We start from the raw sequence: 26672 nt of genomic DNA on the forward strand, positions 1-26672 counted from the left end.
GCTGATCAATGCTTTGATTTTAAAAAATACATATGGCTGGCTTCTGGCCTCTTTTAAGATCTATCAAGAGACACCACCACCAACTGCAAAAATCCACCTAAATTCTCAGTAAAATTAAGATTTTAAATTGTGAGGGCTATACAGGCCAGGCAAGTAACCAAAGTGAGCAGATAATTGGAAGGAACTGGAAATTGCATGTTCTATCAAAAGAGGGCAGCTCCTACCAGGCTTCTCCAGATGTTGGTAATGCTAGGATCTGTGAGGGTAGTGTTGTCAGATGCTCCTTTAGAAAAAAAAAAAGGAAGGCAGGGGGCCGTGCAGCAGGTTAAGTGCAAGTGGCGCAAAGCACAAGGACTGCCTTAGGGATACGGGTTCAAGCCCCTGGTTTCCCACCTGCCGGGGAGGCTTCACAAGTGAAGGTCTGCAGGTATCTATCTTTCTCTCCCCTCTCTGTCTTCCCCTCCTCTCTCCATTTCTCTATGCCCTATGCAACAACAACAATAATAACCACAGCAAAGATAAACAACAAGGGCAACAAAAGGAGAAAAAAAAAGGGAAGGCATAAGTCCAAATTTTGGTGACCAGGTTAAACATACACACATTTTTGGTGGGTCAGTAGGCAGCAGTTTAATATATGAATTAAAATTAAAAGTTTAGTAAAGGGTCAGGATTGTAAAGATTAAGTCTCCTAAGTCATTCTTTTGAACAGTAAGGTGTTTAAAAAAATTAGAACTACTTTATGTAGATGAACAAAAGTAATTTTTTAAAAACCTGTGGTTAACTAAAGTTTTATGAAGTGAAGTTTTGTGAAGTGATAGGTAGTTTATATAGTCCTTTTAACTTCATTATGATTTCTTTCATATTATTAATTATCTTCCTATAAATGCACACTTCAAAATGCTGATATTAGGAAATATACCAGAGCATGATGCTTTCTTTCGCTTCTAAAAATTTATTATTTAAAATATTTTTATGACAGAGAGAAGCTGAGTGGTCAAACCACTACTCTATTGTTATAGGCCAGGGATTGAACATGGGATCTTAAAACAGAAGTCTTGAGCTCTATCAACTGATCCACCTTCCTAGAACATAAAGGATGTTTGTTTACTTATTTTAGCTAGAAATAGACAACAGAATGTGATCCTTCAGTGCTTTGGGGTCTCACATACCAAAGGAGCAGTGCACTACCCAAGTTAGCTATTTCACCAGCCCTTCCCCCTCCCCCCTCCTTTCTTTCCCTCCCTCTTTCTCCTCCTCCTCCTCTCTCTCTCTCTCTTTCTCTTTTTCTTTTTCTTTCATTTTCTTTTTCTCCACTGCCACCATGGTTATCACAGGGTCTCCATGTACAACAAATCTTCTGCTCCTGGCAAACATTCCTCCCCCCTTCCTTCTTTTCTTGCCCCCTTATTTGATAGGACAGATAGAATTGAGAGGGAAAGGGAAGATAGAGACAGACCTGTAGACCTGCTTCACTGCTCTTGAAGATTCCCCCGGCAGTAGGGAGTAGGGAGTAGGGGCTTGAACCTGGGTCCTCATGCATAGTAATGTGTGCACTTAACCGGGTGCTTCACCACCCAGCCTCTGACATCAAAATAGCTAGAACAAAACTACAATTTTCATCTTTAGAATTATAACCCTGTGTCAGCAATTACTGAATCTTCTGAACAACTCTATGGGAGTTCTATTTTCTCCAGATTAGATGAGAAAACAAGTTTGAAAAGTAAAATTTACTTATTACATAGTTACATTAGTAAGAGCCAGGAGATAAATGCATGTATATGATACACACACACACACCAGTGACTATGTATGTGTGTGCTTACAAATAATCATTGCTCTAAATTTTCCTTAGTTATCACTCTTCTCCCCATCTCCAGAGAAGCTATACTTTTACCTTTGCCAAGTTAATTTTTACTTTCTGTTTTTCTGTTCTAGCAAATCCTTGTTCTGCTAGTTCTCCTCTTACTAACTCACCCAAGATTGCTCCCATCCTGGAAAATATGTATAGGATTGGAGAAATACTGGCTGGTAGTAGCATTTAGGAGGTGCATGTGAGAGTTTTCATTTAGTACTTGAAACCACCAAAACTCAGAGCTAATTTCTTTCTCTTCTTTATGTCTTCCATCTCTGGCATTTCAGTGCCAAAATTCTTGAAAGAGCAGTCTGTGCAGTGTTTTGGGACTGTTCAGTACAAGTCACTGACGATAACTTAATTGCCAAATTCAGTGGATACCTCAGGTTCCTACTTTTTACCAGAGCACTGCTCAACTATGGCTTATGGTGGTAGGGAGAATTGAACCTGGGACCTTGGCATGAGAGACTATTTGCATAACATTTATGCTGTTTATCTATCCAGATACTTTGTTGTTGTTTTTTTTTAATTTTTTAAACTTTATTTTGTTTGATAGAAATTTAGAAGGACTTGGGGGGGGAGAGAGAGAGAGAGACTGAGACTCCTGCAGGCCTGGTGGGCTTGAACTGGGATTCTTGAGCTGGTCCTTGTGCTTCACACTATATGTGTTTAACCTGGTGTGCTTAACCTGGTACGCTACTGCCCAACTCCCCAGAATACTTTTCAAGCTAAATTTGCCTTCATGAAGTAATGCAGTTGGATTAAGAATGAACTGTACAAATGATCCTAGGCAAAAATAGTTTTAAAATCTAATGAAAATTTAATATCACAAGCACAAAATTAGGAGAGTTATTTAATAACAAAGTATATTAAACTGAAGTACTGTTATTTTGTTGTAAAGTAGCAAGCACTTTAATATTGGCCTTTTTACATAATAAAAGATTCTTATTAGGTGCTACATTCAGTGTGTTACTGTATATTTTATTAATATAACTTGATCATTTTCCTAGAACAGATGTATTGTATGTATCAAAAGAAAGTATAAAAACTGCAAGGGGTGGAGTGCAGATGGTAGCACCAGGTCCAGTGAACATGCTACAGTGTTCAAGGACCTGGGTTCAAGACCCTGGTCCTTACCTGCAGGAGGAAAGCTTCCCAAGTGGTAAAGCAGTGCTACAGATGTCTCAGTCTCTCACCCTCTTTAACTTACCTGGTGGTCTAGTGGTTAGAATTTGGCACTTTCTCATCCTTTCTATCTCCCCACTTCCCTCTTGATTTCTGTCTCTATCCAAATAGATAATTTTTTAAAAGAATACAAATTAATACATGGTATTAATTTTTTTTATTGCCACCAGGGTTATTGCTGGGCTTGGTGTCAATACTACCAGTCCACAGCTCCTGGCAGCTTTTTTTTTTTCCCCTCCCACCCCCTCCTTTCTGTGTTTTTTTTTTTTTTTTTTGCCTCCAGGGTTATTGCTGGGGCTCAGTGCCTGCACCATGAAATCACTGCTCCTGGAGGCCATTTTCCCCCCTTTTGTTGCCATTGTTGTAGCCTTGTGGTTATTATTGTTATTGTTGATATCGTTTGTTGTTGGATAGGACAGAGAGAAATGGAGAGAGGAGGGGAAGACAAAGACAGACACCTGCAGACCTGCTTCACCGCCTGTGAAGCGACTCCCCTGCAGGTGGGGAGGGGGGGACTCGAACCCGGATCCTTCCGCAGGTCCTTTCGCTTTGCGCCACACGCTTTTAACTCACTGCGGTACCGTCCGGCCCCTCCCCCCTTTCTGTTTTATTTGATAGGATAGAGAAATTGGGAGGTGAAGGGAAGGTAAAGAGGGAGGGTGAGGGTAGATAGCCTAATGGTTATGCAGATCAGAGCTGATGAGTGCTCTGGTAAAAGAAAATAATTTAAAAAAAAAAAACCTCCCCGGATCGCATCTGGCGAATAGCCAGTGTTCTGCCAGCTTCGGAGACGGGAGGGAGAGCAGGCCCCGCAGAGGTTCCCATTCCGCTCCCAGCTTGCCGGTAGCTGGTGATTGGAAGACACTCTGCTACAGTACTTGTCCAGCCCCCGCAAGTGCCCCTGGGTGCTCCGTGCAGGGTGCTCAGCCCCATTACCCCCTCCACAATAAAAATAAAGGGAGAGAGAGACATTGCAGCACTGCTTTACTGCTTGTGAAGCTTTTCCCCTGAAAAAAAGGTGGAGATTAGGGGATTTGAACCCAGGTTCTTGCTCAGCATTGCTCCTCTATCCATGGAACTGTCCTGGTTCTGTTGATGGTGCTCCCGTAGGGTGCTGGGGTTCAAATCTAGGATCTTGCACATGGTAAGGTGTGTATTCTGGGGTGTATTATCACCTGTTTCCTGTATTTCTTCAGGTAGAGGGAGGGAGGGACAGAAACTCCACAGCCCCCTTTACCATCCAAGGATCTTCCCCTGTGCCATTCATATTGCACCTTTGTGGCGACAGAACTCAAACCCAAGCCTCACACATGGTAAGACTTGCTCTCTACTTTCATGTGAGCTATCTCCCAGCCCCTAGGACTTACCTTTTCAAAGGAATTTTATCCCCCCCCACACACACACATGTTTAGTCAGTGTATTAACAAAATCAACAAGTTGCATTTGGTTGTTAAAAGTCTTTACTAGGGGCCAGGCGGTGGAGTACCTGGTTAAGTGAACACATTACAGTGCTCAAGGACCCAGGAAAGCTTCATGGGTGGTGAAACAGAGCTGCAGGTGTCTCTCTCCCTCTCCATCTCCCCTCCCTTCTCAATTTCTCTCTTGTCTCTATCCAATAATAAATTAAATATTTAAAAAAAATTAAAAAGTCTTATCTTTAGTTGTTTCTCCCTTTATTCTACTGTTGAATTTTATTGTTGGATAAAATAGATCCCTTAGGCCTGTGAAGTCCCTTATTCTGTGTACTATATTCATTCTTTAGATATTGCTGATTATAGCCCCATCTACTTCTTAAACAGATTCACATACATTTATCTTATTTTAGACCCCTCTTCTGGGAGTTCCTTGTGCCATTAGCTTCTGAATCATTGTAAATGTAGTCCTTTTAGTTTTTCCCCTGAATCAGGATTCACCTAACTCTCCTAAGTTACTATCACTCAGCAATCTACTTTATAAGAAACTTTCTGATGTTTTGTGGATATTGTCTCTGCTTCCATTCTTTTTTAAAATTTTTTCTTATTTATTAATGAGAAAGATAGGAGGAGAGAGAAAGAATCAGACATCTTTGGTATATGTGCTGCCGGGGATTGAACTCGGGGCTTCCTGCTTCAAAGGACACTGTTTTATCCACTTAGCCATCTCCCAGACCACTCCTCTAACATTCTTTATACTTGTGGGTTTAAATATTTTTTATTGGGGGGGGGGAGCCCCTGGGTGGGGAGCTAGCTTAACCTGTAAAGTGCAGAACTATAATAGTATGTGCATGAATCAGTTGATTCATAGTGCAGCATATGTGGGAGAGTAATGCCCCAGCTTGCTTCTTTCTCTCTTTCTCTGCTTTATCTCATATGAAATAAATAAATCTTAGGGAAAATCTAGGTGAGGAGACAGCTTATCTGGTTCACTACGAAACCCCAGGTTCAAGCTTTGGCTCACATTGGAAGCATCCTGGCAGTGGGGAAGATACATGGATGATGGGACGGTGCTGTGGTGTCAATCTGTCTCTGAATTAAAATTAAAAAAAAATTGTACATACATGAAACCCCAATAAGTAAATAAATAAATGTGAGTGCAGGAATTAGAAGTATGAGGTCCATAGTTTGATTCACAGTACTTCATATGATATAGATTCACTCTCTGGTTCACTATCTCACAAATAAATACTGAGGTTTTTTCTTTTTATTTATTTTTCCTTTGTTGCCCTTGTTTTTTTATTGTTGTTGTAATTATTGTTGTTGATGTCGTCATTGTTGGATAGGACAGAGAGAAATGGAGGGGGGCAAGACAGGAGGAAAGATAAGACACCAGCAGACCTGCTTCACCACTTGTCAAGTGACTCCCCTGCAGGTGGGGAGCTGGGGGTTGGAACCGGGATCCTTAAGTTGGCCCTCGCTCTTTGCGCCAAGTGCGCTTAACCCACCGCGCTACAGCCCGACTCCCCGCCCGTATTGTTTTTTATTGTTGTTGTAGTTATTGTTGTGATTGATGTCATTGTTGTTAGGACAGAGAAATGGAGAGAGACAAGGAAGACAGTGGAGAAGAAAAAGACACCTGCAAACCTGCTTCACCACTTGTGAAGCGACTCCACTGTACGTGGGGAGCGGGGGCGCAAACCTGGATCCTTACGCCAGTCCTTGTGCTTCACGCCGCGTGCGCTTTACCCTACTACCCGACTCCTGAGATATTTTCTTTTTTTTTTTAATATTCCTTTTTTTTTTTATTGTTGTAGTTATTGATGTCGTTGTTGTTAGATAGGACAGAGAAATGGAGGGAAAGACAGTGTGCTTAACCCGTTACGCTACCGCCCGACTCCCTTCCCCTGAGATATTTTCAGTGGTCCTTCCTGTATATATTTTTAAACATATACTTTGGTCTTATACCAAAAATTGTATAGAATTCTAAAGGAGTAGGTATTTAAAAGGCAATAATGGGGGTCGGGTGGTAGTGCAGCAGGGTAAGCGCACGTGGCACAAAGCGCAAGGACCAGTGTAAGGATCCTGGTTCTAGCCCCCGGCTCTCCACCTGCAAGGGGGTCGCTTCACAGGCGGTGAAGCAGGTCTGTAGGTGTCTGTCTTTCTCTTCCCCTCCCCTCTCCATTTCTTTGTCCTATCCAACAATGACGACATCATCATCAACAACACTAATAACTACAAGGGCAACAAAAGGGAAAATAAATTTAAAAAATTTTTTTAAAGGTAATAAACCCTCGTGAATTTAGTTATCTTTATGTAGCTGATAAAAATACCCAACATTTGCATATCTTGAAATAATGCATGATTTTCTCCTAGATTAATATGTAACGTTTTAAACTGTCTGGAGCCAGAAGATAGCTCAACAGTATAGAGTGTGCCTTACCATATGAAACACTCTGGATTTGAGCCTTAAAACTATTGGGGGCCATGAATAGCGCCAAGGAAAGCTCAATGTAACTTGAAGTAGCTAGCGCTGAAGTGTCTGTCAACTCTCACTGTTTTTGAATGAATGAATAAAATGTCTTCTTTATAAGCTAAGGCAGCTAGCTTATCTACTTCATTTGAGGCTATAAGTAAATACTTAATTTGTTTAATGTAGAACACTGCTCAGGTCTGCTTATGGTGGTGCAGGGTATTAAACTTGGGATCTTGTAGTCTTCAGCATTGAGAATCTTCTTGCATAGCCTTTATGCTGTCTTCCAGCCCTAGGTAAATATTTATTTCTGCCTCCTAATATTACATATTTTTGAGAAGGTACCTGAGCAATTTCAGCCATACAATAGATTAGTCAAATCTGAAAGTTATATGGATCACTTGAATTATATACTGTTATCATGAAACTCCTTCTCCTCCCCCCCCCCCCCCCCAGTTTTTGGGGGTTTTTATTACCACCAGGGTTATCACTGGGTCTTGGTGCCTGCATGACTAATCCACAGCTACTGGCAGCCATTTTCCCCCCTCCCTCCCTTTCTTTTCTTACATTTTTTTAATAGATTTTTTTTTAATATTTTTATTTATTTTCTCTTTTGTTGTCCTTGTTTTTTTTGTTGTTGTTGTAGTTATTATTGTTATTGATGTTGTTGTTGTTAGATAGGACAGAGAGAAATGGAGAGAGGAGGGGAAGACAGAGAGGGGCAGAGAAAGATAGACACCTGCAGACCTGCTTCACCGCTTGTGAAGCGACTCCACTAAAGGTGGGGAGCCAGGGGCTCGAACCGGGATCCTTATGCCGACCTTGTGCTTTGCGCCACCTGCGCTTAACCCGCTGAGCTACAGCCCGACTCCCTCTTTTCTTACTTTTTAAAAAATTTTTATTAAGGTTAATGCTTTGCCATGCAATTTCATGTGATAGGCCCCCAAAGTTTTTTTTTCCTATCCTTTCCCAGATTCTTTTTTTTCCCCTCCTTTTATTTGATAGGACAGAGAAATTGGGGGGGGGAGACACCTGCAGACCTGCTTCACTATCTTCCCTCCTGCAGGTAGGGACTGGGGACTTGAACCCAGGCCCTTGCTTAATAATATGTGAGCTCAACTGGATGTACCACCACCACCCAGTCCTCTCAGAACTATTTTAAAATACTGGGGTTGGAGAGACAGTATAAACGTTATGTAAACAGACTTATGCCTGAGGCTCCAAGTTTTTAGGTTCAGTCCCCCACACTACCATAAGTCAGAGCTGAGCAGTACTCTGGGGGAAAAAAATTAAAAATACTTCTTTTGGGTCAGTAATTTTCGGTAGCAAGATAGCTTGTTTATTTATTTTTTTATTTTAATATTTACCAGTTAGCAGTTTCCAGCAAAAATCACAAATTTCTATCTGTGGTAATAATTGTTGAAAAGATCTGTTATTCAGAGTATATAGAGAGTACAAAGAGTACTTGTCAGTTACATGTACCGTGAAACAACTCCAAAACCTAATGCTTTGAAACAGTGACTTATTAGAAGTCTGAATTGACAGGTGGTAGCACAGCAGGTTAAGTGCTATGAAGTACAAGGATCTGAGTAAGGATCCCGATTTGAGCCCCCAGCTCCATACCTACAGGGGGTCGCTTCACATGCTGTGAAGCAGGTCTGCAGGTGCCTATTCTTCTCTCTCCCTCTCTGTCTTCCCCTCCTCTCTTGAGTTCTCTCTGTCCTATCCATCAGCAACAATAACAAGGGCAACAAAAATGGGAATAATGGCCTCCAGGATCTGTGGATTTGTTGTGTAGCCACCGAGCCCCAGTGATAACCCTGGAGGCCAAAAAAAAAAAAAAAAAAATTAGTCTGAATTGACTAGGGTGGTCTTATAATACATGTTGCTAGCTGGGATCATTCCTGTGACTGCATTTAGCTGGCATCAAAAGTTTCTAAGAAGACTTTTCCTATTGGTCTGGGGCCTTGATGCTGAAAATACCACCCACTCCCCAGGAGTTTTCTAGCACAAGATAGTCTGGATCTCTTTTGTGATGACTTAGAGTCTTCAGGAAAGCATGAAAAGAGAAGTTGTCAAGTCACTGCAGACCTGCTTCACTTATTGTGAAGCATTCTCCCTGCAGGTGGAGACTGGGGACTTGAGCCCAGGTCCTGAAGCATGGTAGCATGGTGATATATGTGCTCAACCAGGTGTGCCACTGCCCAGCTCCTATTTATTGCAATTTTTAAAATTTGATTTAAGCAAGATGCATAGCCAGCCTGCATTCAAGGGGTAGAGAGATTATTTCTTGGTGAGAAGAAGCATGTTTTTGCAGGTGGGGGAGGAATTGTAAGAGAAATTACAGTAAACATTTATCTTAATAACATAGTTACTTTGATAAGATCATATGTTATAAATGTAATTTTGTAGTAGAAAATAGTTTCTTTGAATTCATTAAAAGTAATTCTAGTGTCTGAGGAAGTGACTCAGTGCATGTACAAGGTCCTAGATACTGGCAATGGAATTGCTAATGTGATGCTCTAGTTTGTTCATTCTCTCTCGATTATGTTTTGTCTTTCATGTTAAATAATATTTTTCTTCTTCCAGAGTTATCTCTGGAGCTGTGCACATGCACAACTAACTACTCCCTGTAGATTCTTTTTTCTTTTTTGGTGGATGGTTAGTGATAGTGAATATGCCATAATATACCACTCTGTGTCTTGTGAAGCTATCCCATGTAGGGCTTAAACTTAGGTCCTCAGGCATGATACATTGTGCACTTTATTGGGTGAGCAATCTCTTAGTCTCTTAGAAAAGATTTAGGGGGTCGGGCGGTGGCGCAGTGGGTTAAGTGCACATGGCGCAAAGCGCAGGGACCGGCGTAAGGATCCCGGTTCCAGCCCCTGGCTCCCCACCTGCAGGGGAGTCACTTCACAGGCGGTGAAGCAGGTCTGCAGGTGTCTATCTTTCTCTCCCCCTCTCTCTCTGTCTTCCCCTCCTCTCTCCATTTCTCTCTGTCCTATCCAACAACAAAGCAACGTCAACAATGGCAATGATAACCCCAACGAGGCTGCAACAAAAAGGGGGAAAAACGGCCTCCAGGAGCAGTGGATTCATGGTGCAGGCACCGAGCCCAGCAATAACCCTGGAGGAAAACAAAAAAAGAAAAGATTTAAAAAATAATATAGTATATAGCACTATAAGATCTACTATATATACATTTAAAAAGCAATTTTAGGATTGTTGGAGACAACTGTGTCTGAAACCAACTATGTCTGAAGCTCCCAGGTCCCATGTTTGATCCCTGGCACCACTATAAGGCAGAACTGAGCAGTGCTCTGGTAAAAACAAAAACAAAAACAAAAAATAACTTACATCCTGGGAAGTGGCACAGTAGATAAAGCATTGGACCCTCAAGTATGAGGTCCTGAGCTTAATCCCTGTCATTTCTGTACGCCACAGTAATATATGGTGTGTCTCTGCTCCCTCTTATTAATAAGTACATGAGTATTTTTTAATTTCTTTCTTTATTATTGGATAGAGACAGAGAAATTGAGAGGAGAAGAAAGGAGAGGAGAGACAGAGAAACCTGCAGCCCTGCTTCACCACTTGTGAAGCTTCCCCCCGTAGGTGTGGGCCAGGGGCTTGAACCCAGGTCCTTGTGCACTGTAGCGTGTGTACTTAACCAGATGCACCACCACCTGGCCCCCCAAGTATTTTTTTAAAGGCAATTCTAATGGCTGAATACTAAACCAGCCCCACCCTACCCCCAATTATTTGCTTTTAATTGTCACCAGGGTTATTGCCAGGGCCAGCTGCAGACACTGAATCTACTACTCCTGGCAGCCATTTTTGCTCCCCCCCTTTCCTTTTCCTCTCCTTTTTCCTTCTTTTCCTCCCTTTTTTTAAAAAAAGTATTTTTTTTTATTATCTTTATTTATTGGATAGAGACAAATTGAGAGGGAAGGGGAGAGAGAGAGAGAGACAGAGACACACCTGCAGACCTGCTTCACCACTCATAAAGTTTCACCCCTGCAGGTGGGGACTGGGGGCTTGAACCTGGTTCCTTGAACACTGTAACATGTGCTCTCAACCAGCTGTGCCACCACGAGGCAGGCCCCTCCTCACCCTTTCTTCCTTATTGTCTAAATAGAAATTGAGAAGGAAGGGGGAGATAGAAAGGAAAGACATCTGCAGGCCTATTTTACCACTCAAGGACCTTCTCCCCTGCAGGTTGGGTGTGGGGACTCAAATCAGGGTCCTGGTGTGTGACTGCTCAGCCTCCTCCGATTGTCTTTTTTCTTGATTTTGTATGATTTCACTGCTATGAACAGATAAAGATATAGGTAGAGAGAAATATGATAGCGTCAGAGCTTCTTCTAGTACATGGGGACTGAGATTGAATATGACAAAGCATCCACAGTATTCGGGTCAGCTATCTTGCCTGCCCTTTTTCCAAATATTAGATAGAAAATGTTCTAAAGGGGGACTGGGCAGTAGCACAAATTAAGTGCACGTGGCGCAAAGCGCCAGGACTGGCATAGGATCCCAGTTGAAGCCCCTGGCTCCCCACCTGCAGGGGGTGTCACTTCACAGGCAGTGAAGCAGGTCTGCAGGTATCTATTTTTCTCTCCCCCTTTCTGTCTTCCCCATCTCTCTCTATTTCTGTCCTGTCCAACAACAGCAGCAAAAACAAGGGCAACAAAATGGGAAAAATGGCATCCAGGAGCCATGGATTCATAGTGTAGGCACTGAGTCCCAGCGATAACCCTGGAGGCAAAAAAAAAAAAAAAGATCTAAAGACTTGCTTACCAGGGGCTGCGCCATGGTGCATCTGATTGAGCGCACACATTGAGTATGCAAGGACCCTAGTTCAAGCCCTCGGTCCCCACCTGCAGGGGAGAAGCTTCACGAGTGGTGAAGCAGGGCTACCGATGTCTTCTCTGTGTCTCTCCCTCTCTCTAGTTCCCCTTCCCCTCTCAATTTCTGTTTCTATCCAATAATAAATAAATAAATAAATAAATTTTTTATTGTTGTAATTACTGTTTTTATTGATGTCGTCGTCGTTGGATAGGACAGAGGGAAATGGAGAGAGGAGGGGAAGATGGGGAGAGATAGACACCTGCAGACCTGCCTCACCGCCTGTGAAGAGACTAAATATATTTTTTAAAAAGATTTGCTTACCCAATTAATAGGAAAAGGGGTTTATTGGATATGAAAGCTAAAAATGTGATAAATGGGATTTCCCCCCCCCCCCTCAAGAGTATTAGAGCTATTTGCTTGGGGACTTTGTCTTTTTTTTTTTTTTATTTCTTTATTGGGGAATTAATGTTTACATTCGACAGTAAATACAATAGTTTGTACATGCATAACATTTCCCAGTTGTCTTCTCTTAGATTAATTTACGCTGCTTTGCTTTGCTTTCCTCTACCCCCGCTCCCTAACTTGAGGTGTACCTGACATGTAACACTACAGGTTTAAGGTATTCAGTATGTTGGCTTTGTATTTACATATGTTTGCTCCCATAGTGTGAACACCTCCATCACATAATTACTGTTTTTTTTTTATATTTATTTATTCCTTTTTGTTGCCCTAATTACTGTTTGTTTTTAAGGCAAGAAGATTTAAGGTCTTCTCTCTTGCCAGATGTCAAGTGTATAATATAATACTATAAACTATAATCACCATGCAGTACCTTAGATTCTTCAGGACTTGTTAATATAACTAAAAGAATATATTCTTTTTCCACCACTCTCCTCACACATCCTGCCTCCAGCTACTTTATAGCTACTGAGAAACTAAGGAGAAATGAGGGTATTAAAAGAGTTTAGGGTGTGTTTTGAAAAGCCTTGTGTACTAGGATTAAAATTTCCTTCTCCTTCTGCTCCTTTTCTTTAACTTTTTGAATATTTAAGTTTCCCTGCAAGACTTTAAAAGCCTGTGGTCCTAGAGGTAGTATAGTAGATAAAGTGTTGAACTCTCAAGAATGAAGTTCTGGGTTCAGTCTCCAGCAGTGCATGTGCCAGAGTAATGTCTGGTTCTCTCTCCCTCTCTCATTAATAAATAAAATCTTAAAGTAAATTAAAATCTGGGGGTCGGGTGGTAGTGCAGCGGTTTAAGTGCACATGGTGCAAAGCGCAAGGACTGGCATAAGAATCTCAACTTGAGCCCCCGGCTCCCCACCTGCAGGGAGGTGGTCATTTCACAGGCAGTGAAGCAGGTCTGTAGGTGTCTGTCTTTCTCTTCCCCATCTCTCTCCATTTTCTCTGTCTTATCCAGCAACAACAACAGCAATAATAATGATAACAAAGTTGACAAAATGGGAAAAATGGCCTCCAGGAGCAGTGGATTCATAGTGCAGGCATCAAGCCCCAGTGATAACCTTGTAGGCCAAAAGTGAAATAAAATAAAATCTTTAAAACATTTTATAAGTAAATTTATAATTTTTTTTTTTTTTTGGTCTCAGGGTTATCACTGGGACTCAGTGCTTGCACTGTGAATCCATTGCTCCTGGAGGCCATATTATCCCTTTTTGTTGCCTTTGTTGTTGTTGTTGTTATTGCTGTTATTGTTATTGGATAGGATAGAGAGAAATTGAGAGAGATGGGGAAGACAGGGGGAGAGAAAGATAGACACCTGCAGACCTGCTTCACTTCTTGTGAAGTGATCCCCCTGCAGGTGGGGAGCCAGTGGCTCCTACCGCAATCCTTATGCTGGTCCTTGCGCTTCACACCATGTGCGCTTAACCTGCTACACTATGGCCCGGCCCCTATGATCACAGTTTTAAAGTATTATTCTTTCAGTGAAGTATATGGGGGGCAGGGAGGACCAGAGAACCACTCAGCTCAGGCGTATAGTGGTGCTGGTGATTGAATCTGGGACCTCAGAGGCTCAAGCATGACATGAAAAAGACTTTAAAAGCCTAAAGAAACAGAGAGGTGTTTGACCAGAACACTTTTCAGCTCTGACTTATGGTGGTGTGGTGGTGTGAACCTGAAACTCAGACATGAAAGTCTTCTTTTGCAGAAGAGCCATTATGCTATTTTCCCTACCCAGTGATTCTGCTCTTGATTGTTTGTCCTGGTAAGTACCAAATCGAAGAGAACCAGAACATAACTCTGTTGTATGCCTTGTTAGGGATCAAACTTGGGGCTTTATGCAAGCCAGAACTCACTCATTTGATAGCTGAGCTGCTCCTTGGCCCATGATTTTAGAGAGATGGGGGAAGAGACCCAATAACCACTCCACCACCAGTGGAGTTACCTTTGTGCTATCATGTGGTATTGGGGATCAAACTCAGGACATGGTAAATTGTAAGGCATGTGTATTCGCCATTAAGCCACCTTCTTCCCCCAACAAGGTCAGTTCTATAGGTTTCTAATTTGCTGATGTGAAATCAACTGATGTTGAAGATCCTGGCTTCCCAAATGATTGACATTGTTTTCTAAGCATTTTGATGTATTTTTGTTGAGGCTTACTGAGTGATGAAATCTTTGGCATAGATGCTTTGCCATCTGTCTGTTAACCACATAGAATCTTCCTAGTTACCTGGCTATGTGCCACTCATTTTGGACATAGAGTGCTGAAGAGCGTTGACCACTGTGTCAGTAACTGCAAGTAGAATTTCAGATCCTAATAGATACCTTATGGGGAATCTTAATTGCTCTGACAATTTAACTTGAATTGCTTATCAGTTTCAGGAATTGGTAGCAAAACTCAGCTGTTTGCATCTGGCATCATCTGTACCTCCCTAATATTTTTGTCTCTACTTATAGAGGTAGTTTTCTAGCAGCACAGGATGTGGCACAGCAGATAGAGTGCCATGCTTATGTGCATGAGCCCCCAAGTTCATCATATATGTCAGAGTGATGTTCTGATTCTCTCTCCCTCTCATACTAATCCTTTTCTTTTCTCTCCTTTCTTTCAAGAAGACTTATAGAATAGTTGCAATTTTCCTATTCTAATTTTATACACACAATCTTGCTGAGGGGGGGGGGACCAAATTGTCTCCAAGACTGTGAGAACTATGGTGGTTATGGGTGGTAAGAACAGAAGTGTGATGTTGAGTACAGTGTGAAATTATACCTCTTTTATCTTATAAACTTACAAACCATTGTTAAAGTGCTAATCAAAAAGTGGAAGAGGAAGACTCTCTTACCTAGGGGAAAACTCATGAATATGAACCCATATAGTAAATTGAACTGCAGACTTAAAATGGATATGACAGTAAATTAATTTTTTTATTTAAAAAAAATAATTTGTTTATTCCCCTTTGTTGCCATTGTTGTTGTTATTGATGTCATTATTAGATAGGGCAGAGAAATGGAGAGAGATGGGGAAGACAGAGAGGAGGAGAGAAAGATAGACACTTGCAGACCTGCTTCACCGCTTGTGAAGTGACCCCCATGCAGGTGGGGAGCCGGGGCTTGAACCAAGATCCTTATGCCAGTCCTTGCACTTTGCGCTACATGCACTTAACCTGCTGCACTACCGCCCAACTCCATATGACAGTAAATTTTATGTGTATTTAATTTTTAGTAAGTCTCTCCACAGTTTGTTTTTAAGGATTTTTTTATATTTATTTATTTTCCTCTTGTTGCCCTTGTTTTATTGTTGTTATTGATGTTGTTGTTGTTGGATAGGACAGGGAGAAATGGAGAGTGAAGGGAAGATAAGAGGGAAAGAGACACCTGCAGACCTGCTTCACCACCTGTGAAGCGACTCCCCTGCAGGTGGGGAGCCAGGGGCTTGAACCTGGATCCTTACGTGGTTCTTGCACTTTGCGGCATCCGCTTAACCTGCTGCGCTACCACCCAACTCCGGTTTTTAAGGATTTTTTAACGTGTGTGTGTGTGTGTGTGTGTGTGTGTGTGTGTGTGTGTGTGTGTGTGTGTCTGTGAGAGAGAGAGAGAGGGAGAGAACGAGGGAGAACGAGCACACACACCAGAACATCACTCTGGCATATAAGATGCAAGGGACTTAGTCAACTGTTTGGCTCCATATGTTAACTCTTTTTTCAGCCACCAGGTTCCAGATGCTAAGATGATGCCAACCAGACTTCCCTGGGCAGATGACCCCACCAATGTGTCTTGGGGCCCTGCTTCCCCAGAGCCCTGCCCCACTAGGGAAAAAGAGAGACAGGCTGGTGTCGGGCTAGCGTTGCTAGAGAGAGAGAGAGAGATGAGGAACTCACTGCAGAGCTGAACGCAATTCTTTATTGATGCAGGAGCCCCAGAGTCGGGTGTGAGCACAGTGGGTTAAGCCATGTGGTGCCAAACCGCAATGGCTGCCTCCTGCTCTGTATGCCAGCCCTTCTCTAGGTTGGGAGGAGGGAGAGAAAAGAGGAAGAGAGCGAAACCAGGAACAGAAGTGGGTTTTATGGATGAAAACCGGAAGTGTCAAGTCGGAAAGGGAAATGACTAGGAAAGGGGTTGAAGAGAGGCAAGGCATGCTGGGAAGGTGGACGCGTCCTTAGCAACTGTTGTAATGGTTTTAACTGGCGGGAATTAGCAGTACCCTGAGGGGATAACGTTGTGGGGGATATGTAAATAATACTTGCATGGAAATATAGTGGCTTGTGGGCCCTGCCAATGTTCAGCCACATCTGTACAATATCCCAATAGGCTGAGAGTATGGATCGACCTGTCAATGCCCATGTTAGGTGGGGAAGCAATTACAGAAGCCAAACCTTCGACTTTCTGCACCCCATAATGACCCTGGGTCCATACTCCCAGAGGGTTAAAGAATAGGGAAGCTATCAGGGAAAAGGATGGGATGGAGTTCTGGTGGTTGGAATTGTGTGGAGTTGTACTCCTCTTATCCTGTGTTGTTTTTTGTCAGTGTTTCCTTTTTTTTTTTTTAATATGTTTTATTTATTATTGAGTGGAGACAGAGAAATTGAGAGAGGAGGGGGTGATAGGGAGAGAGACAGAAACACCTGCAGCCCTGCTTCAACACTCATGAAGCTTTCCCTCTGCAGTTGGGGAGCAGGGGCTTGAACCTGGGTCCTTGCGCACTATGTGTGTGCTTAACCAGTTGTGCCACTGCCTGGCCCCCAAGTGTTTCCTTTTTTTTTTTTTTTTTTTTTTCAATTTTTTTATATTTATTTTATTTATTTATGCCGTTTTGTTGCCCTTGTTGTTTTATTATTGTTGTTGTCGATGTTGGATAGGACAGAGAGAAATGGAGAGAGGAGGGGAAGACAGAGAGGAGGAGAGAAAGATAGACACCTGCAGACCTGCTTCACTGCCTGTGAAGCGACTCCCCTGCAGGTGGGGAGCTGGGGTTCGAACCAGGATCCTTATGCTGGTCTTTGTGCTTTGCGCCACCTGCGCTTAGCCCGCTGCACTACAGCCCGGCTCCCTCAAGTGTTTCCTTTTTATAAATAAAAATTAAAAAATAAAAGATACAGGGGACTGAACTTGGGGCCTCATGCTTTAATTTTTTTTTTTTTTTTGATTTAATAATGATCTGCAAGACCGTAGGCTAAGAGGAGTACAATTCCACACAATTCCCACCACCAGAGTTCCATATCCCATTCCCTCCATTGGAAGCTTTCCTATTTATCCCTCTGGGAGCATGGACTCAGAATCACTATGGGGAACAGAAGATGAGAGGGTTGGCTTCTATAATTGCTTCTCTGCTGGACATGGGCATTGGCAGGTTGATCCATACCCCTAGTCTGTTTCTCTCTTTCCCTAGTGGGGTATCTTTTTTTTTTTTTTCCTTAATTTTTGTAAAATGGAAATATTGACAAGAATATAGGATAAGAGGGATACAGTTCCCACCCACAGAACTCCATATCCAATCCCCTTCCCTGATAGCTTCCCTATTCTTTACCACCCTGGGAGTATGCACCCAGGATCATTATGGGGTGCAGAAGGTGGAAGGTCGGGGCCTTCTGTAATTGCTTCCCCACTGAACATGGGTGTTAGCAGGTCGATCTATACTCCCAGCCTCTCTCTCTCTCTCTCTCTCCCTAGGGAGGTGGGGTTCCAGGATACATTGGTGGGGTCATCTTCCCAGGGAAGTCTGGTTGGCATCATGGTAGCATCTGGAACCTGGTAGCTGAAAGACATAAAGCAGAACAAATTGGTGACTAATCATGAACCTAAAGATAGGAATACTGCAGCTGAAGACACGGGGTCTCCTTTTTGGAAAAAGCTAGTAGGTCTATTTTAGGTATATTCCAAGGGATCTATGACTTTACTAGTTTTTTCCTGAGCCTGACAGCTAATATGCAGATGGACCCAGGTTATTGTCTGGGGAGATGGTGTCATAGTTGGAAAAAGGACTAGAAAGCTGTATCAGGGAAGAAAGTAGCTCCCAAGTATGGGTAAAATATATAAATATTGTTAACAGTAAACCCCATTGATTTTATCTGGGGCCCATATTCAGCACGGGAGCCTGTGTAACTTCTGCATCCCTGTAGATTTGAGCTCACATTCTGTGGTCATGGCTAGGAAGGGACCTCATGCTTGTAAGCCCAAAACTCTAGCCACCATGCTACCTCATGGACCAAGTATTTTGTTTGTTTGTTTGTTTAATTGAAGAAGCGCTGACTTGACTTACCTAAATGGAGGAGATAATATAGATATGAGAAATAGCTCTTGGACAATTTTGGCTATGTTGTGTAGGTTACTTGTCATTTTGAAGCTCTTATAAGACTTTTTTTGTCTTAGATAAATATTTCTCTTGGGGGGTCGGGCAGTAGCACAGCGGGTTAAGCCCACAGTGCAAAGATGCCGCAGCATAAGGATCCTGGTTTGAAGCCCCTCACTCCCCACCTGCAGGGGAGTTGCTTCACAAACAGTGAAGCAGATCTGCAGGTGTCTGTCTTTCTCCCCCCCCCCCCCCCCCGTCTTTCCTCTTCTCTCGATTTCTCGCTATCCTATCCAACAACGGTGGTAAACAACAAGGGCAACAAAAGGGAAGAAGATGGCCTCCAGGAGCAGTGGATTCGTGGTGCAGGCACCAAGCCCCAGCAATAACCCTGGAGGCAATATATACATATACATGTACATATACACATATATCTTGGTTCCTACACACTTCTTTTGTAAATTATTTTCCCTTTTGTTGCCTTTTTTTGTTGTTGTTGTTGTAGTTGTTATTGATGTCGTCATTAGGACAGAAAGAAATGGAGAAAGGAGGGGAAGACAGGGAGAGAAAGATCGACACCTGCAGACCTACTTCACCACCTGTGAAGGGACTGATCCCCCTGCAGGTGGGGAGCAGAGGGCTTGAGCCGGAATCCTTAAGCCGGTGCTTGCACTTTGCGCCACGTGCACTTAACCCGCTGCGCTACCGCCCCACTCCCTGGCTCCTACACACTTCTAACTAGTTTCCCATGTGTCTTAGGAATTATGTGATAATAACATCTTGTGTGGGAGTGAAAAACTAGCTTAGTAGTAGAGCATATGAGTTGGCCAGTACAAGATCTCTGGTTTTTTAGCCAGCACTGCATATGCCAGAACTTGAGTCTTGTTGGAGAGAGGAGGGAGAAAGCCGGGTTAAGAAGTAGAGTTCACATCTTATCATGCAGCATGAAGACGTGAGCTCTGTTGAGTGTGCTCAAGCCCTGACACCACACAGAAGCACCAAGAATAACATTGGGGACATTCCATGGATAGTGGAGTGGTGCTGTAGTTTCTCTCCTTCTTTCTCCCTCCAAATAATGGAAATTTTTTCACAGGGTGGTGGTACTGTGCATGAACAAGACCTTTGGTTCATTCCATGGCACACATTAAGAAGAATATCTTGGGTGGGGGAGGAGGAGCAGGTGCAGAATGGGTCAAGGAAAAAGGCAATGTGTGATTCTGTTAACAATAATAATAATAATAATAGCTGATTCAAATAATACTTTTCTCTAGACCCTTAGTCTTTTTTTTATTTTAAAGTTTTTTTTAATTAATTAATTTATTTATTCCCTTTTGTTGCCCTTGTTGCTTTATTGTTGTAATAATTATTGTTGTCTGTCTTCATTGTTGGATAGGACAGAGAGAAATGGAGAGAGGAGGGGAAGACAGAGAGGGGGAGAGAAAGACAGACACCTGCAGACCTGCTTCACCGCCTTTGAAGGGACTCCCCTGCAGGTGGGGAGCCAGGGGCTTGAACCAGGATCCTTACGCCGGTCCTTGCACTTTGCACCACATGCGCTTAAGCCACTGCGCCACCGCCTGACCCCCAGATAGTCTTATAAAGATGTTGATTATAATATTTCCCAAACTTATTTGACCCCTAAATCTATAATTAACCATGCTGTGTAAATTTCTGTTTTGGTTTAACTTTGTTGTTTTATAAATGAAAACTAATCTGGAGGAGTTGTGGCTTGTGTCACCTAAGAGCACAAAATGAGAAAACATCAGTGAATATATAAAGACGTCCTTATGCAAAGTTATTTTTGTTAACTTACACAAGAGATGGTTAGCTTCAATATGTGCAGCATAAAAATCTTCATTCCTCTTTATTTAACATTTTAATGTTGTAAAGAACAAATGAGCTGAATAAAACAAGCTTTAGAAAATTGTAATTAAAAAGAGATTTGCGGGGGCCGGTTGGTAGCACAGCGGGTTACGCACACATGGCATGAAGCACAAAGACCCCCAGCTCCCCACCTGTGGGGGGGTGTCACTTCACAAGCAGTTGAAGCAGGTCTTCAGGTGTCTCTCTCTCTTCCCCTCTCTGTCTTCCCCTCCTCTCTTGACTTCTTTCTGTCCTATCTAACGACAGCAAAACAACAATAATAACAACAGTGATAAACAAGGGCAACAAAAGGGAAAAAGCCTTCAGGAGCAGTGGATTCACAGTGCAGGCACTGAGCCCCAGCAATAACCCTGGAGGCAAAAAAAAAATTGCCTCTGACAAACATATTTTCTAGCTTCTATACATTGCTACCTTCTAGCTCAGGTTTCTGTAGAGCAGGGAATGAAGTAAATATCTTTTTGGACATTTATAATGATGGTTGACATGAAATATACTGCTGATCTAAGTCAGAAGAAGGATTATCAAGTGGTGCTGAATGAAAAGGGGGAGGGGATAGGGTTGATAGGGGAAAGGCACTCTCACCTCTGTTCTTTGAAGTTAATAGTGAAGTGCCTCTTGGTGAGAGTTGTTTTAGGAATACTTACCCTTCTAAAGGCAGAAATCAAATTTGCAAGTTTTGTTGTGTTTTAATACTACATTTATGTTTGCCTGTATTTTAACTGAAGAGGTATATTTTTTAAAGCCTATGCATAAGAAAAGCCTTATTTTTTTTTCCTTTTTTTAACTGGAGTATTGCTCAGCTCTGGCTTATGATGGTGTGGGGAATTGAACTTGGGACTTTGGAGCCTCAAGCATGCGAGTCTGTTTGCATAAACATTATGCTACATACCCCTGCCCAAAAAGCCATTTCATGGTTTTAAAAGCAAAAGGAGGAATTTTGTTTTATGTATTTCCCCCCCACTGGGCTATTGTTGGTGCTCTGTATTGCATCTGCATGACTCCACCATTTCTGACAGCATATATGTAGTGTGTGTGTATGGGGGAGGGAGGAGAGGAAAGACCCCTGAAGCACTGCTCCACTGCTAATGAAGCATCCCTCCTGCAAGTGGAGACTGGTCGCTTGAACCCAAGTTCTTGTGCTTCATGGTAAAGTGTCTGCTTTATGGGTGAGCCACCACCTGACCCAGGGATTTGATGCTTTTCTAAAAAAAAGTTTTTTAACTTTATTTAATTTCATAGGACAGAGAGACATAGAGAGGGGAGAGAGATAGAGAAACACTGCTTCATTGCTTGTGAAGCTTTCTCCTTGCAGGTGGTGATAGGGTGTGTAGAGAGAGGGCTTGAACCTGGATCCTTGCACACAGTAACATGTGAACTTAACCTGGTGTGCCACTGCGTGGCCTCAGGCTTTGATACTTTTAGTTTAATTAAAGAAGTATTTCCTGGAATTGGCGTATTGCACCAAAGTAAAAGACTCTGGGGTGGGTGGGTGGGTGGGGAGAATACAGGTCCATGAAGGATGATCAATGACATAGTGGGGGTTGTATTGTTAAATGGGAATCTGGGGAATATTATGCATGTACAAACTATTGTATTTACTGTTGAATGTAAAACATTAATTCCCCAATAAAGAAATAAATTTTTAAAAAAAGTATTTCCTAGAAAAGCTTCTGTGTATACAAGAATAAATAAGAATATTAATGGGTCAGGGGATATCTTACTTGGTAGGGCATATATGTGTTGCTGCTATATGTGAGGTCCTGGGTTCAAACCCCAGCACCACATGGCAGCACCATGAATGACATTTAAGGGAGCTCCATGGATGGTAGAGTGGTACTCTGGTATCTCTTTTCTCTTTCCTTCCCCTTTTTCTCAAAAAGAAAATTAAAATTGGGCTGATAAGAATACTCAGTAGTTGGGAGTTGGGCGGTAGCGCAGTGGGTTAAGCGCACGTGGTACAAAGCGCAACGACCCGAGCAAGGATCCCGGTTTGAGCCTCTGTAGGGGAGTCACTTCACAGGTGGTGAAGCAGGTCTGCAGGTGTCTACCTTTCTCTCCCTCTCTCTGTCTTCCCCTCCTCTCTCCATTTCTCTTTGTCCTATCCAACAACGATGACAACAACAATAATAACTACAACAACAATGAAAAACAAGGGCAACAAAAAGGGAAAAATAATTTTTTTTTTTTAAAGAATACTCAGCAGTGGTCCAGGAAGTGATGCAGTGGATAAAGCATTGGACTGTCAAGCATGAGGTCCTGAGTTTGATCCCTGGCAGCACATGTACCAGAAAGATGTCTGGTTCTTTCTCTCCTATCTTTCTCATTAATAAATAAATAAATAAAATGTTTTTTAAAAAAGAATACTCAGCAGTATCATGTGTTTGGCTTTGGGTTCATCCTGTCATACTGCATTAATTTTTTGTTGTTGTTTACCAAGACATTTTTAATGGTGAAAAACTCGGAAAGGAACCATCGTGATTGGTTTACACATTGAGTTGCAAAATAAATCGTAAAGAGAAATAAGCTAAAGTCTACATATTGTCTTTATGGGGAAATATACCATTATGTTGAAGGAAAAGCAACATGTAATTTATATGTATGTATCTTGTTTAGGACTGGTAAAGTGGCATAGTGGTAGAGCATGGGCTTGTATGCATGAGTGAGGTCCTGACAGAGGATTGCTCCGATTCTTTGTCACTTTTGTTTTTTCTCAATACAAATAAGTAAATTTTAAAAAATTGATAAAAGTGCATGCCATGTAACACTTAGAGGGTTGAAGAATGACATCAGAAGTTTATGGATATATAGAAAAGTATAAAAAGAATGAAAAGGAATCATAAACACTAAATTCAGGAAGTTAATACTTTGAGAAGGATACTTGGGACTTTTCTTTTTTCTTGTCATCTTAGGGCTTCACCTCTCCAGGTCAACCTTTTCAGATAGACAGGGACAGAGGGAAAAAGGAAAAGGCACCACAACACTGAAGCTTCCCCCATTGTGGTAGGAGCCCTGGCTGGAACCTGGGTTGCCTGGGTGGCAGATTCAGAATGGTTATTTTCTGTGCTTTTAGTTGACCTGGGTTGACCTGGTTTTTTTTTTGAAAGATAGGTTTATTTATTACACAGAGACATACATGTAGACACCAAAGCACTCTTCAACTCTGGCATAGCATGATGGCAGATATTAAACCTGCTTTCCTTTAGGACCTCAGGTTTGCAAATTGGTGGAATTGTTGCTCTAGCAAGCCGATCTATCTTCCCCAGTTTCAGACTTTTTCCTCAATTAAGGTTACCATTTTTGCATATATTAGACCTATGTTAAAACATATTTCCATAAATTGTCTTTAAAGAGAGACATAATTTGTTTTTACTTTTAAACTAAAGCACTGCTCACCACTAACTTATGGTCAGGGACTGAATTTTGGTTCTTCCATAAGTAAATGTATACTTTCCTTCTCATAATTAACTACTAAACTGAGCAAAGCAAAAATGATCTACTTTTTAATTTTTTTATTACATATTCATTTTTAAAAATACGTTATTATTAATTAGGGAGATAATAGAGAGAAAGAACCTAACATCACTCTGGTACATGAGCTGCCAGAGATTGAACTCAGGACCTCATGCTTGAGAGTCCAGTGCTTTATTGACTGCACCACCTCCCAGGATCACATTGCTTATTCATTTAATGGCTAGAGACAGATTGAAACTGGGAGGGAAAGGGGAATAGAGAGGAAGAGAGAAAGACACCTGCAGCACTGTTTCACCACTTGTGAGATTTCCCCGCTGCAGGTGGGGACCGAGGCATGAACCTGAGTCCTTGCATGTTGTATGTACCATGTGCAATCAACCAGGTCTGCCATCGCTCAGCCCCTACTACCTATTTTTAAAAATATATCCTTCATGGGAGTTGGGCTGTAGCGCAGCGGGTTAAGCGCAGGTGGCGCAAAGCACAAGGACCGGCATAAGGATCCTGGTTCGAACCCCGGCTCCCCACCTGTAGGGGAGTCGCTTCACAGGCGGTAAAGCAGGTCTGCAGGTGTCTATCTTTCTCTCCTCCTCTCTGTCTTCCCCTCCCTCTTTCCATTTCTCTCTGTCCTATCCAACAACGACAACAACAATAATAACTACAACAATAAAACAACAAGGGCAACAAAAGGGAATAAATAAAATAAATTAAAAAATTAAAAATATATATATATCCTTCATTCAAGATTACTTTAAACAAAAAAATTTCACTAAAGTATACCTTGATTTTCAAGGAATGTTCATAGAATTTTATTGGACAGAAAATCTTGGTAATCGTGATAAAAGTTATATTTATGCTGAATACATTTCTTTTATTCTCTCTCAAGGAATTGAATGACCTGGCACGGGACCCACCAGCACAGTGTTCTGCAGGTCCTGTTGGAGATGATAGTAAGTATTTAAAAGGAACATGGAGGGAGTCGGGTGGTAGCACAGCGGGTTAAGCACAGTTGGTGCAAAGCACAAGGACTGGCATAAGGATCCTGGTTCGAGCCCCCAGCTCCCCACCTGCAGGTGTCTTTCTCTCCCCCTCTGTCTCCCCCTCCTCTCTGCATTTCTCTCTGTCCTGTCCTACGATGACGACATCAATAACAACAGCAACAATAAAAAGGGCAACAAAATGGAATAAATAAATAATTTTTAAAAAATTTAAAAAGGAGAACATGGAGTAAAACAGCAAGAGATCTGCCTCTGGGGAACTTTGGGGCTGAATGTATCTCTGTTATGGTAATTTTGTATGAAGAAATAATTTTGCAAGGGAGAGATAGTGTTTTCTTTTTCCATAAAGGATGCAATTTTTTTTAATGGAATTATGGCCTTGCCCATGCACAATTTCATGCTCTTAGGTAGCCTTTTTTGTTATAGAGACACCATAGTGTGAGAACAACCATACTCCATGTAGTTCCAAGATTTGAACCAGGCCTCTTCCATGGCAAGGAACATGCCCTACCCAGCTGAGCTATCAGAGTGAGATGCAGTTTTTTTTTAAATCATTTTATTTTGTTTCTTATTGGATAGAGACAGAAATTGAGAGAGGAGAGGAAGATAGAAAGGGAGTTAGAGAAACAACCTGCAGCCTTGCTTCACCACTCATGAAGTTCTCTTCCTGTAGGTGGGGACCAGGGCCTTAACCCCTGGTCTTTGTGTGCTGTAATGTGTGAGCTTAACTAGGGGCTTGAGTGCTCCATGATTTTTCATATAGAGACAGAGAAGCACCAGAGCTTCCTCCATTGCAGGGGGCTCAGACTCAAACCTGGGTAGCACATACAGCAAAGCAGAAACACTATCCAGGTGAACTATGCAAGCCTCATAACAACTTTTTTTAGGTGAGTGGGATGGAAATTATAAACTATTTTGGAGAAGAGTCTAGTGAGAGATGCATGAGTTCCCAGACTCGTTCTCGGGTTTCCTGATTTTATTTTTGTCATTCCATTGTTTCATCTAGTCTACCTGCATCCCTGTGTGTTTAAGTTTAAAACATATTTAAGTGGTCTGGGAGGTGGTGCAGTGGATGAAACAGTAGACTCTAAAGCATGAGGTTTTGAGTTCACAAATACCAGAGAGATGTCTGGTTCTTTCTCCTATCTTTCTCATCAATCAATAAATAAAATCTTAAAAGATAAAATATTTTAAAAATATTTAAATTCTCTTTAGTATGCTAAAGTAATTTACCTATGTTTTATTCTACCTTGGTTGGTACTATCACATTTCATTCACAGTAAAGTTGTTCTCCAGAGAAACTAAATAAAACTCTCCAAAGCATAAGCAATGTAAGAAAAATAAGTAAATTAGTCTTCTTCAAAACAAAGTAGGTGCTCAAATAATAGCCACTAAAAATATATAAGAGAGCTGGGGATATAGCATAATGGTTTTGCAAAAATCTTCCATGCTTGAGGTTCTGAGGGTTCCAGGTTCAATCTCAGTCAGCACCATAAGCCAGAGCTGAGCAGAGTTTCTCCCACTCCCTTTCCCTTTTCCCCTCTTTCCCTCTGTGCCACTGCCCCCGCCCACCATTAAAAATACTTTAAATAAGTTAAAAAGAAAATGAAGAGAAGAGACCACATAGTCTCACCCAGTAGAGCACACACATTATTGTGCACCAAGACCAGTGTTCAAGTCCCCAGCCCCTACCTTCAGGGGGGAAGCTTCACAAGCAGCAGAGTGCTATAGGTCTATATGTCTTTGTCTGTCTGTCACTATCAGAAGAAAGTAAAATGACCACCAGGAATGGTGGAACCAGGCAGCCACTAAGCCCT

The 26672-nt window shown here is 42.0% G+C and overlaps 2 protein-coding genes and 1 non-coding gene across 4 annotated transcripts in view; 2 read left to right on the top strand and 1 right to left on the bottom strand.

The window, feature by feature from the left end:
* The window catches only part of PFDN1 (prefoldin subunit 1), a 964801-nt gene that overhangs the window by 49896 nt on the left and 888233 nt on the right, over positions 1-26672 (bottom strand). The window lies entirely within an intron of this gene.
* The window catches only part of UBE2D2 (ubiquitin conjugating enzyme E2 D2), a 53561-nt gene that overhangs the window by 4868 nt on the left and 22021 nt on the right, over positions 1-26672 (top strand). The window contains exon 2 of the mRNA XM_060179226.1: positions 24744-24807. Coding sequence (XP_060035209.1) covers positions 24744-24807 — 64 coding nt within the window. The remainder of the gene's footprint in view (positions 1-24743; positions 24808-26672) is intronic.
* LOC132537384 (small nucleolar RNA SNORA7) lies at positions 3776-3914 on the top strand. Its single transcript, XR_009548822.1, has one exon. It is a non-coding gene; the product is annotated as a small nucleolar RNA SNORA7 (small nucleolar RNA).

The sequence above is a fragment of the Erinaceus europaeus genome, chromosome 2, assembly GCF_950295315.1.
Source record: "Erinaceus europaeus chromosome 2, mEriEur2.1, whole genome shotgun sequence".
NCBI classification, from domain to species: Eukaryota; Metazoa; Chordata; class Mammalia; order Eulipotyphla; family Erinaceidae; genus Erinaceus; species Erinaceus europaeus.